The 14,447-nt window shown below is 36.1% G+C and overlaps 1 protein-coding gene across 1 annotated transcript; it reads right to left on the bottom strand.

Moving 5' to 3' along the window:
* Window positions 1–6,367: 6,367 nt before the first annotated feature.
* On the bottom strand, window positions 6,368–7,030 carry LOC107852778. Its single transcript, XM_016697823.1, has one exon. It carries the CDS (start codon window positions 7,028–7,030, stop codon window positions 6,368–6,370), a length of 663 nt encoding a protein of 220 aa, XP_016553309.1.
* Between the last annotated feature and the right edge of the window lie 7,417 nt (window positions 7,031–14,447).

Here is a 14,447-nt window from a genome sequence, read left to right as displayed (position 1 = left end):
CAACGGTTTCACCCATTGGCTCTTTCGAGCACCTAACAAGTGTGAAATTCGTAATCACCCAAAACCTTAATCAAGCATCTCTGTATTTAGGATTATGCTCTTGACATGATTTACATTCCTAATACACTTATTTCTAAGATTGCAAAAGGGAGCAAATCAGAGGCTTAATTGTCCACCATTGCCTTGTCCCCCGATAACCCTATTTCAAGGATGTTATGAGTTACCTCATATTTACCTTCATCACTCTTTTGAGGATGATAAAGGATTTCTAGAGTTTGGGATTTTCACTCATCAAACCCATTAGGAGATTTAAGGGCTTTCACCCATCAAATAACTCATAAGCTTATGCAATGGTGAAATCCTCACTCAACAACTAACAATTATGCAAACACAACAATACCTACACACAAATTACACTATAGTTCAAAATAATCCCAAGACTGAATTACTTAGCTACTCATGAAGTAAAGAGAGATATACCATATGGATTATCCAAAGCACTCATTCTTCATAAAAATTCTAAGAAATCAAGCCTTAAAAAATTAGTTACACACTTACCCAATTAGGGTTTCAAGCTTTCGATTCAAAAAATCTTATAAGGTAAGCAATACTCAAAGAAGAAGGGTTTGTGCTTATATATTGTTTAGAATTCATCTATACAATATTACAAAACTGTCCTTAGGGATATTCTAGCATAACCGCAATCGTATAGGTCTGACCGCCATCGTAGTTATGCGGTCGTGGTTCTGTTCTGCGACCATATTGTGCTGACCATCTTGACTGACCGCGATGGCAGCATAACGACCGCGATCGCGGTAACTGAGGCTGAATAGTATAAAGTCTCCAACTGTACTTTTTTTTATCCGTTGACTTCTTTTTGAGCTCCAATCCATATCTTTCCTCCTCAATTTTAGACCTGCAAAATATGGAGATCAGTGTATTAAATAACAATTTTGTCTTATTTAACTTTACAAACATGGTTGTGCACAAAAATAGTTAGTGCGTATAAGTGGTAAAATCACCACTCGTTAACACCCCTAACTTAGAAGCTTCCTTGTCCTCAAGCAGCACCATCTTTTACTATGAGACAACTCCCCATGTTAGTTCCCAATGTTCATGAAGGCTCAAACTTGATTGCAACCACAAAAAGCTATTCACGCATGGGTAAGAGGATTTTAATAATTCCCTTCATCATAAAATGGAATAGCAAAGGATATAATAGACTTCGAGGAGCAACCGCACAACACTACTAAAACTCTAGAAATGACTCACTTGTTAACCACACCATGTTAAATCTCTTTTTATCTCATCATGCGGAAGATGACAGCTTCACCCACCTCAAGTTGTTCATATGCCTCCTTCCAAGAAAGAAGATTTCACATGCCTAGCTACCAATCGAGCAACAAATAATTTTAAGTGCAAACACTCACTCTCTCAAGAAATTCTCCATGTTAACAAGTACCATGCCATAAGCTTGCCCCTATTTTCAATCACCACAAACATGACCACACTTGGTTGAGAATTACAAAGGGCTTATTTGAGCTAGTAATGTAGGTTAGGGGTAGGGTAGGATATCAACTTAGGACAGTAAGGATAAACCCTTCTTGAACTTCTACATCACTTTTTTTATGCTTTCTTATTAGGCCACTTCTTTTCACTTTACTATTTTGCCTATTTTCTGCCCTTCCCGCCCGCCCCTTTTTTTACCAAAGTTCTTTTCACCTCTTCTTATTCACTCTTTTAGCTTGCATCAAGCTTCATGTGATGCAATCTTTTGATGGACCATCTCTTCCTTCAAAGAAAAATTCTTATTTGTTTAAGCTTGTAGGCACTTTCTAATGACTTTGTGGCTCAACTATACTTTCTTTCTCTTTCTACCACCCCCAACTTAGGCTTTTGGCTTCAATTAGTATTCCTAAGTTCAAAGAGTATAGGATTCAAAGGATAAATAGAAGGGTTACGACTATAATGCATTTTCCAAAGAAAGGTCCAAAGGCTCAAAGAGGGTGACTAGGGGTAACTCTTATGTATTGGTAGGATTTTTAGGCTAAAGTGGGCTTCCAAAACCACAAGATGGACTTTGATCATTTTACCAACCATAAGATGTAGACAATTAAGCTCTCACACATGGCATGCGAATGTTGTCAAGGAGGTTCAATTGATCTACCCACTTGTGACAAAGATGGAGTATTCGCTATTTTTCCAGGGTCAATTTCTATTATTTTGGAGTCATAAAAAGAGGGAAAGTTTTCTCACAAGGTTACTCACCTCCATACCTTTGAATTTTACCAAATTTTTAGATAGAGAGGGTATTTGCTTTTGTATCCGCACCATATATAATTTGCTAATCATGGAAAAAATTCAAGTTATAGTCTCAGATTGCAAACTATCGTACGGGCAAACCACCCACATGGTTACTCAATTTTTACCAATTAGTATGAATGTGATTTGAAAACATCAATGTTATAGGTACTCAGACTTCCCTAGCATTTTTGGCTTTGATGCCACGAGTACTCAGACTTTCCCTCTATCTATGGTTAGTAACCCAATCATTAAGACTAGAATATAAAGACACACTAAAACAAAGTAAATAATACATGCATATGTAGGCCCTATTAGAGTTCTCAAATATTACAGCCCAAATAAAATAAGAATTATCCAAAGGAGTAGAAAAGTATGCATAAATATCAATAATACAAGCCCATATTAAAGGAATAAGGAGGAACCCACAACTGAAAAGGTAGCAGTGTCCCCACTGTACAAATAACAAGGATAAAAGAGATATAAGGGTGCTCCCTAAAACTGTATCACGGGTTTTTATCACTTTCGGACTCTATATCACCACCATCCTCCTTAAGATCGGACAACTAGAATGGGGCCTCATCGTCACTGTCCACCCAAGAAGAAGGAAGTCTATCCTTGGGTCTTAGTACCTTTCATAGGCCCTTCATACCCTTCGACATGATGATAAAAACCTCATCCCTCTTCTTTTCCCTTGTAACTATTTTTTCATGTGTGATTTAGAGGTCTCGATGTGACTCCGCCAAAGAGGAATTAGCCTTCTCAAGCTTATCAATGGTGGCTTATTGCTTCTTTTGATCCTCCTTGTACATAAAATAATTGGTATATGACACATAAGAATGATGAGTGGTAGAAGGCTCTCTCGATCCTTGGGGTAATTTAGACACAAGCTCTTTGATGGTGGCAATATTTACTCTACTATCCTTAATAGGTCCTGTGGTGGATAGCCTATGAGACTTGGGCTCAATGCATGCTGGCTTTTCCAAATAAATCTTTCTTTTCTTTCTTTTTCCGGGTGCGCCTTCACCTTGAATTTTCAAGGGGTAGATGGGGGCACTACGTCATACCTATATATTGATACGCCTAAACTATACCTCTCTTATGAGAGAGTAAACGGTCATTGTCAAATATATAACCCAACTAGGTTGGGGTCGAATCCCAAGGGAATATGGTGCTAATTAAGTTGTATGCAGATTATTTGACTTTTAATCATTCGTTTCCGTAAAATAAATAGGGGGATTTGATTCAGTTCACAAATTAATGGTTTCAGTTTAACAAGATGAAATAAGTGTAGTAGTATTCAAATTCAGAGAAAGAGCAAGCTAGGGTTATGTCCACCTTATAGTTTTCAATACTTTCTAACTATGGGTGTTACGAAGTCATACATACATCATGTTTACAGAGAAATGTATTGTATTTAATAACATAATCCTAGTGTTTCTCAACCATCAAGGACTAATTCACTTTAGTTCTCTCAAATCAAAAGCGTTTACTAAAAATAATATGAAATCTCCAAGTAGTTAATCCTGCTAAGGCATTAACTTATGAAATAGGGGTTGGTAATCCTATTTTCTTATCACTACTCTCTTTTCTGAAAAACAACCTTTCTTTCAAACAAGTTGCATTTTAAGGCATATCCTCTATGTTTACAACCACGAGAATTCAAGATAAGCGAAGAGAGTATGATATAAACAAGTCAATGCATAATGAATTCAAAACCCAAAGTAATAGATTGTATGCTACAAGGCTTCCATAACCCTAACTAATGAACTTAGCTACTCATGAATAAAACAAAAATCATCATAAATATATTCATCATACCAAAAACTAGAAGACGATCTTGGTGTGCGAATACTGAGAGCAAGAGCAAAAAACATTTCTCTCTCTCTTTCTCTCTCAAGCTAAGCCGCCCTTCTCTTCTCTCTCCAAAAAAAATACAGAATAATAAATAATCCATAAAAATTCAGCATTAAGCCTTTTAATAATCTCATCTCTCATAATTGCCTTCTAGGTCCCTGAACTAATTATAAATGATAAACTGGTCTTGGACATAGTTTCTAGGCGCCACATTTGGTCCAGATTGTAGTTTCTAGGTGCCACATTTGGTCCAGGTTGCTACTCTCTCTTTTGTCATATGCCATTCGTATTCTATAGTCCCATAATATCTTCATCTACCTTGTTAATGCCTAAAATCATGCTAATCACATCGGTTAGCTCAATTACATAGAAGTAGAGTAAAAACATAAGAAACTAGGCACTTTGTTCTCTAAACATAGTTAAAATATGGATAAATTATGGTTCTTAGGCGTATAAATACACCCAAGATCATGTATCACTAGCATACTCTTCCACCCCCTGCTTTTTTGCAAAGCTCTGTAATCAAGGAGGGGAAGAATAGATGTGTACCACCTTTCTTCTTGAAATAATATATTTCATTAACCATGAGTTGACCAACATATAGAGAGATATTGTCTAGAATGCATGTAAACTTCCTAGAATGCAATTCTAGGACTGCTGTCATATGGGTGCAAGGAGAAACTCAGCTACAAATGATGTTCAACCATATCCAAGCCTTGGAAGTGAAGTCATTCATGGAAATATTGTTTTTAGTTTTTGTCTATGTGAGTTCCTTTTCGGGGCATAGCCGTTGGGCCAACCAATTCTCTGATTTACACCCTTTTTCTTTGAATTCACCTATGTCTGCCTGCTTGAGCCTATAAACATCATTGATTTTTTCAGTCACAACTTTCACCAGTTTTCCCCGAATCTTGACAATCACATTGAGTGGGTTCAAAAAACATACTTCATTGATGTTTACAAAAATTCACAGACCCATTGTCATTTACAATGCATGGATATGGGGAAAAGCACTACCACCCTATGGCTTTAAGTTTGTCATGAAATGCTAGTAGTTTCTTCGGCATATTTTCCAGGCAAATTCCTCTCTCCGAGAGCATCTTTGTCCTCGAAACATCACTATAGTAATGAATATGGCACTCGGGTGACATGAATCGGATGTCATTTTATTCATTCACATTGTGCTATATTGATCAGTAAAGCTCATTAGACTAGGCTCTTGGTGTTGCTTGACTAAAAATTAAAAGTGCAGGATTTTTGGCATGGCAGAAAACTGTCCTCAGTTACCGTAATCGCGAGTCAGGATTGCGATCACGGTCTATGACCACGGTCGCGCTACCTGAGGTTGGTTCCATGTCATTTCTGCATGTTCATATTTCTTCCAAATTTAAGCTACTAGTATGTTCTACACTATGAATGTATATAAAGAACATTAGAACAATGCTAACAAGTGTGTGAATGTGCCCTTTAGACAGCAAATATTAATATTGAAAGTTTATTTGAGCATTTCATCAATCACTTAGTGTGCATATCTCATTTGTCTACCTATTTCACACATCATTGGGTACTCATGATTTCCCTACTTGTGTGCACACCTTAATCATAGCTAATATCACACCAGTACCAAGTATGACAACATGGAAAGCATAACAATCAAAATTTTAGGTCCTTTCTTAATCATGCATTCTATGGCTTATTTTCAAAAGTAAAGGCATAGATTCATGTCTCCTACTAGAGTTATGATACAAAGGGATGCAAGGATGCTATTTGAGAGCTAACAAACTTGGGCAGAAATTAGGCTAAATTAGAGAGTACAATCTTAAAAGGGAGTGTGAGGGAAATGAGGGAAATGAGGGAAACTAGGGGCAAAATTACTGAAGTAGTCGTGACCGTGGTCAAGGGACCGTGATCGTGGTAACTGAGAGCAATTCTACTCCCTTATTTTCCTCTGTTCAGAATTTTACATTAATTTTGACATATTTCTCCCCTGTTCAGTTCTTAATTTAGATTTACACACTTTTCCATTTTTAAGCTCATTCAATGCACTCCATAGTGCCATAAATGGATGGGTTATTCATATGCAAAAAATAACATCTACCATACAGAAATATAACAAAAAGGATATAAGCCACTCTTGTGGTATTTGTAGGTTGCCTCCCACCTAGCGCTTTAGTTATCATCGTGGTACGACGTCTTCCTTCCTTCATTCTCAAAGTAGGTCTTTGGACCCTTCCTCAATCACCTTCTTATTTTCCACATCCACCATGGATACTACTTGCAACTCCGAGGTTTGATTCTTTGATTTGCAAGTTTTGAAAGAGACCTTATTTTCTTGCACTCTAAATTTTATCTCCCCCAGCTCTAGATCGACAATGGTTCTCTCGGTGGCCGAGAAAGGATGACCAAGAATGATAGGCACCTCATGGTCTATTTCACAGTCCAATACCACAAAATCTGCTGGGAGAAAGAACTTGTCCACTTTTACAAGGACATCAAACAATATACCCACCGGCCTTTTTATAGACTGGTCCGACATCAAGAACCGCATAGAGGTCGGCGTCGGGGTATCCAAACCAAGTTTCTTGTATATGACAAAATATATTAATTTGATGCTTGCACCAAGGTCACACAGAGATTTTTCAAATTCATGCATCCAAATTGTGAAAGGAATAGTGAATGCTCCATGGTCATCTTTCTTTTCTGCAACCTTGTTATCTATCATAGCGTTACATCCATGAGTGACCTCAATAGTGTCTTCTTCAATAAGTTTCTTCTTGGATATCAAATTTTTAATCAACTTAGCATATCTCGGGATCTCTTGGATCGCCTCAAGCAATGGGATATTTATTGATAGGTTACGAAGTTTGGCCATGAACTTTCTCAATTTGTCATTTTACTTTTTTTTATGCAAATGTGGAGGAAATAGGGGAGGAACTTGGATGGTTAGTCTTTCTTCAACTTGTGGCCTTTCAACTTCAACCACCTCCTCATTACTTTCATTGATCTCTTTCTCATAATTTGTCTCTCTTCTTTGAGGCGTCACCTCCTTTGCTTTGTCCTTCGACATATTCTCACTTATGTCTCCTCTAAAAGGTTTCTCAAGTGATTTTCCACTCCTTGTGACAATTGCTAGGACTTGAGTGTCGTTCTTTGGGTTAGCAATTGTGTCACTCGAAAGTCCACCTCTAGGTCTAGCATTTAATTGCATGGATATTTTCCCCACTTGGGTCTCCAATTACTTTATAAAGGCAGAGTGAGACACCACCATTTGAGAGAGTTTAGAGAAATTACCCTTCAATTCACGAACCATATTTTCTGTGCCTTCTACTTTACTCAAGATCCTTTTTAACATATCCTCGATCTTGAACTTTTTAGGATCAATGGCACTAAATTCCTGGGCTTTAGATAGATCATGAGGAGGGATATAACAGTTATAATCACATCCACAATCTTTCCAATCTCGATCCTGCTCACGATCCATCCAACCTTGGTTCCCATCTTGCCTTTGATAGGCAGGGCGGGAACCCCCTGAGTAGTTTGCCAAGTTCCAAATTTCTTCATCCAACTTCTTTGCCTCTTCATAATCTTCATAAGATTTTGATGCTATGATTTTTACCACTTTCGCGGGTGAACCCATAAACATGCTTCGTCAAGAGCTCAAGTTGAGTCATCATTTTCGCCATATTGTCCTCCTTTTCTTCTTCTAATTTTCTTTGTTCATTAGCCTCCACGGAGGTAGTAAAAGAGGTTTTGGAAGCTTCGGTATCAGGTATACCAACCTCGATTTTGTTTTTATACTTCTCCTATCAATTGAAAGGCCACAAGATGATGCAATCTCACTATAGAGTCGTCCGCTGCATTATCCACCACCATTTTGTTTAATAGATCAAGAGCCTTACAGAAAATATTGAGGATCAACTTTTCCAGGACCTCATGATTTTGGAATTAGGCTAGCTTTCTATTAAGCCTCTCCCAAGCTTCAAACAATGGTTCTCTATTCATTTATCGGAAGTTCACAATCTCATCCCGTTTTTGAAGTATTTTTTATGGTGGGAAGTATCTATCAAAAAACACTATGGTAAGCTCTTACCATAATGTAATTGAGCAAGGTGTAAGTGAGAGAAACTATAAAACTGCCTCACCTATAAGTGAGAATGATAAAAGTCGAGGCCGAATGGATTCTTGTGTAATATGTGCCATGTTAAATGGCAAACAAACTTCTACAAAGTTCTTCAAATGGAAATTCGGGTCCTCATATGCTTGACCCCCATACAACCATTTCATTTGCAATATGTGAAGCATAACTCTAGTTACATGAAACATTCTATTTCGATTGGTTGGCGGGATGCGAATTGCACTTGTTTGTCCCGCTTCATTTAATTGGCCTTCATTATCAAGAGAGGCATCGAGGGGGATCATATTGCTTGTATTAGCGCTCATTGCTCCGTTTATACTTTAATGACGTACAAAATATTCAAAAAAAATATATAAAGTAAATTACACCACTCCGGGTATTCCCAAGTAAGAATGACACCATACAAGCAAAATCTATATTTTACTCCCCGACAACGATGCTATTTTGATAATGCTTAACTCACTCCCCTAATTGAGGGGTGAGGCGTTCATTGTCAAGTAACCCAATTTGAATTGGGTGCTCAAATTACTATGAGGTTACCCAAAATGCTAACAAAAATGACATATAATATAAAATGGGAGGATTTGTTTGGAAACTTGTTGTACAATCTTTAGCAAATGATCAAGAGATGAAACATTTGTTTTAAGTAACAATATTGGGAGAAATCTTTGGATTATGTCTACCTAAAGGTAAAAGTATGTGGGTTAATGATGGTTCAGCATGAAATTTAGTTGTTAACTAAAAGATAGGCTAGGTCGAAGGTCATTGTGGTTAACCTTTCGATAAAACTGCAACAATTTCACTCATTGGCTCTTTCGAGCACCTAACAAGTGTGAAATTTATGATCACACAAAACCTCAATCAAGCATCCCTATTTGTAGGATGATGGTCTTGACAAAATTTACATTCCTAATACACTTATTTCTAAGATTGCAAAAGTGAGAAAACCATAGGCTTAATTGTCCACCATTGCCTTGCCCCCCTATAACCCTCTTTTAAGGATGTTATAGGTTACCTTATATTTACCTTCATCCCTCTTTCGAGGATAATAAAGAATTTCTAGAGTTTGGATTTTTCACCATCAAACCCATTTGAAGATTTGGGACTTTCACCCATCAAATTTCAACTCATAAGCTCAAGAAATGGTGAAATCCTTATTCAACAACTAACAATTATGCAAACACAACAATATCCACAAACAAATTACACTCTAGTTCAACATAATCCCAAAACTGAATTACTTAGCTACTCATGAAGAAAGTAAAGAGAGATATACCATAAGAATTATCCAAAGCATTCATTCTTCACAAAAATGCTAAGAAATCAAGCCTTAAAAATTAGTTTCATACTTGCCCAATTAGGGTTTCAAGTTTTCAATTCAAAAAATCTTATGAGGTAAGAAATACCCAAAGAAAAAATAATTTTAGCTTAAATATTGTTTGGAATTTGTCTATGTGATCTTACAAATATGCCATTGGGGATATTCCCGCATAACCATGATCGTGCAGGTCTGACCGCAACCGCAATTCTATTCTGTGACCGCATTGTACTGACTATTTTGACTGACCGTGACCATGACATGATGACCGCAGTCGCAGTAACTAAGGCTGAACAACATCAGGTCTCCAGTTGTGCCCTTTTTTATCCATTTGATCTCTTTTTGAGCTCCAATACAAATCTTTTCTCCTTAATTTTAAACCTACAAAATATGGAGATTAGTGCATTAAATAACAATTTTGTCTTATTTAACTTTACAAACATGGTTGTGCACATAAATAGTTAGTGCGTATAAGTGGTAAAATCACCACTCATTACGTACAATTCATGATATACATCAAAACTTTCCAACTGTCTTGTACACTCCAATTATAAGTCGGTTTTGCCTTCATTCTTTTGAAGTACAAAGCTCACATCCAATGGTGTCTTGGTAATATTGAACTTTAAATACCTGAGCTTTTCATGTACCTTTTAAATGCAATGAGACTGTGATAATGACAATCCTTATGGAGTTCTATGAATTCATATCCCTAAGATCGCATCAGCAACTCCAAGATCTTTCATTTTAAAATTGATCTCAAGCATTCATTTTGTAGGCATTTATGTTAGAAATGTCTCTATTGATGATGAACATGTCCTCTGCATACAACCAAATAATGACTTTGTGATTTGGAGTGTCTTTAATGTAAACACATTTATCACACTCATTTATCTTAAATTCATTTGTCAACATGGTTTAGTCAAATTTTTTATGCCATTGTTTGGGTACTTGCTTTTGTCCATATAGTGACTTAATAAGTTTGCTCAGTTTTCTTTTCTTGTCAGAAACCATAAAACCCTCGGGTTGTTTCATATAAATTTCTTCCTCCAACTCTTTATTTTAAAAAACTATCACATTCATTTGATGAATTCTAAGATCATATACCACAGCTAATGCAACCAATATTCGAATAGATGTTATTTTTGTTACTGACGAGTATGTTTCAAAATAATCAAGATCTTCTTTTTGTCTAAAGTCTTTCGCAACAAGTCTTGCCTTGTATTTGTCAATAGTACCATAAAATTTTGTTTCCTTTTGAAGATCTATTTAGAATCTAAAGGTTTATTTTCTGGAGGAAGATCAACTAACTCTAAAATATGAATTCTCGTGATTGAATCACCTTTACTATTAACTGTCTCTGTTCAAAAGGATGAGTTCACAGATGATATCACTTCTTTAAATATTTGAGACTCATTTTCAAAAATAAATGTTATAGAATTTGTTCCTAAGGAGGTCGACGTCCTTTGTGTCTTACTATGCCTTGAATTCTCTTTATTAAGTGCATTCTCTTTTGGATTATTTCTTGGTCGTTTAAATCTTTCACTAGATAGCTCATGTCTAGTATTATACAGAAAAATGTATTCAAAGAGCTCAATATTATCTGATTTAATTACCGTATTATCATGGATATTAGGATGTTCAGATTTATGAAAAAATCGATATGTTTTATTGTTTGTAGCATATCCGGTGAAATCACAATCCACAGTCTTTAGCCTAATTTTCATCCTTTTGGAAATAGAAACATGGACTTTGGTGTAACACCTCAAATCCTATGGGAGTGGACAGGCACCCATAGCCGTGAAGGCCCGGGAGAACCAACCCATAACCTTGTACTTCTAATGCTTGTAACTATGACAACCAGAGGTTATGACAAATATGATATAATACATTGATGAAAATAACTACTTAGGCAAGCACAAAACTATCTATACAAGACTTTGCCTTGGGGCCACACCATCTAAAAGACAAGACACTACCATGTTTAACTTTACATTAGTCTACAAAGCCTCTAAAAGATACATAGACATAGTTAGCATCGGGAAAAACCCCCGCCCTACTCTTGACTACATCACAATACCAAAATATATGGAATAGACTCGAAAAGCTCCGAATCAACCTGAAGCTCACCAATAGTCACTGAATAGCCTGTGCTCCTACTAGCGAGGTGTATTAGCTGAAGCACTTATGCCTACAGTATAAAATACAGGTCCCCCATGAGAGATATTAGTACTGAATATGTAAGGATGAAGGTAACAACATATGGTACAAGAGTTCAATAAAAATCAGATACAAGTTTATAAGTAGTACTAGTAGACCACCTTTATATGTACTTGTAGGACTACTTACATTACATTCTTTTCTTTATTTTTTTACCTTTCTTACTTCAAAATATTTGTAATCCATATAATGCAAATGACCAGCTGATCAGTGGTAAATAGATAAATCGAGATTTCCTTATGCTAGGCTTACACCCCAAAGCTGCCACCCACATATAAAGGTATCGAGATCGGACCATGCTAGGCTTATGCCCCTGAGCTGCCACTCATTTTACAGATTGCGTTATTTAATTTACTTAACCTTTAAGATTGTTACTTAGTGGTCACAAAATTATGGTACCTTTAAATAATAATCTACAAATAAGAGGCATATAAATGGGCACTTAATGCAAAAACAATGAGGTATGGAGCTATTGGCACACAAATGAAGTGTTTAGGAGCTGAAAATAACACATGGATCTTACTTGAGTAAATGGAGGACTACTAAAATTTTCTAGTGAAAATATTTGTGCAGGTTTTATAATAAGTATGTATTGAGGTATTTTAACATGTTAGAGAGTGGGAACAAGGTTATTGTCTACAAGGGATATAATATCCTGCTATTGGGTATCACTTGTTTTAGGATAACCTTGGAAGCTTACTTGATGGAACAAATGTCTAATTTCATGCCAAAGAGTGCAAAATAGAGTATGCCTTACATACTTGGTTGTACAACTCCAATACTAACCCAACTTAACTTCCCACCTTTTGGATTACTTATCTATGATAAGATATATGGTAAACTAATATTAGCAACCAATCGACACATTTGGGCTATTTAACTAAACCCAATAGTGGCCAGGAAGTAAGCCCTTAATCTATCAATCAAGGGTGTTATTTAAACCCTTTTCTTCTCCAATTACATCCACATACCATACATATTCTTATAAGATCATCCGACACAACTTTGGGTTTATTACACCCTCCAAACAATACATGAAAAGTATAGGCAGTAGACGTATACAACCATTAGTTCGGTGGTTTACCACCACACGCTTCTTCTATATTTCAATACAAACTAATTACACCTTTTTCCAAACATCAACCTGGCATCCCCAACATATACATATAAAAAAGTCCACAAAATAGACCAAATCCCTTTTGTGTAGCAATCAATTACTAAACTCATCATCTATTGAGTTCTCAATAACAACACATTCATAATTCTTTCCCAAATTCATATATGAGGAGAAGAAACTGGGGCAGTTAACTTACCTCAATTCTGCAACTTATCCTTTAAGTGGAACTCATCAAGAACTTCAACTTTCACTTTCCTTCACACTTTAAACCAAGGAAGAAAAGAGATCTCTTAATAACAAAGAAAAAAGTGAACAAGTAACTTGTTCTATATTCTGCCATGAATTAAAAATTAAGAAATTATAGAATGTTTTTCTAATCCTCCATCAGATTATTAAGCTAAACCATAAGTGTTTTCACGTACCTTGGCTTGCAAAGGTTGGGGTTTCTTTAAGAACCCTAGAAAGAAAAATGGGCTGCTTATTATTGTTTTACAGAGAGTGGAGAGAATTTGTGAAATATACTCTTTTTTGTGACTTAGAAATGAAGTAAAATAACCACCAACTTGGCCTTATAAAGGCCCTATTTTGGACACCTCCATAGCTGCAGTTTGGACCTTAAAATTGATCAAATTGGACCAAGTAGGTGATGAACCTACTTAAGGGTGAAGCTGCTCAAAATTTCAAAGTAGGTGATGTACCTACTTACTTAATTCTTAGTTGGGCTCAATTAAATTAGGCCTTGGATGATTTGACCATTGGGCCTTTTCTCCATTTTCCATCTTCTTTTACTTAATTTGGGCCCAAATAAGTATATTAATAAAGGCCCAAATCTGATCCATGGACTTTGTCCATTAACTTGGCCCATTTAACTCAAGTAGGTGACTCACCTACTAGGTAATTAAGTCAACCAAGCACCTCAACAAATTACTCTATTTTCAGTTCTTAATCCTTTTAATCTAATATAAAACTTGTATACAATAGGACACTTCAAACTTTATATTCAAATACTAGCTTATGATCCCAAGTTTTTCTAGTTTTATCGATGTTAACTTGGTCACATCTCATTAAAACATATGATCAACAACTTTAATTCCATCTACACCATTAATAGTCCCATAACAAATTTCATTCGTTACCTTTACCACAAGGCTATACCAAGTTTCATATAATTATAACAAGTACAAGTAAAATATGGGATGTTACATCTTCCCCTCCCCCCCAGGAACATTCTACCTCGAATGTTGGCATAACTGACCAACCAAAAACAAGTTCAAGCCTAAGTTTAATACTCATGCTATCATGTAGTATCTATATATTACACATACTTGTTATTTCCCCAATTCAGCATCTTGAACTCTCTCATCGTATTTTAACAAAAGGGGTTACTTAGATTTCATTGCTTCTTCAGCTTCCCATGTTATTTCTTCTACTTGTTGGTTTCTTCAAAGCACTTTTATCGAAGATATTTATTTATTCCTTAACTTCTTAACTTGTTGATCTAG

The sequence above is a fragment of the Capsicum annuum genome, chromosome 6 (genome assembly GCF_002878395.1).
Source record: "Capsicum annuum cultivar UCD-10X-F1 chromosome 6, UCD10Xv1.1, whole genome shotgun sequence".
Classification (NCBI taxonomy): Eukaryota; Viridiplantae; Streptophyta; class Magnoliopsida; order Solanales; family Solanaceae; genus Capsicum; species Capsicum annuum.
Note: the sequence above shows the minus strand (reverse complement) of the source record. Positions and strands in the feature narration are given on the sequence as shown.

Excerpts from the sequence above, each read along its gene's own strand:
- LOC107852778 (XM_016697823.1), bottom strand. The coding sequence starts at position 7,030 with ATGGCCAAACTTCGTAACCTATCAATAAATATCCCATTGCTTGAGGCG.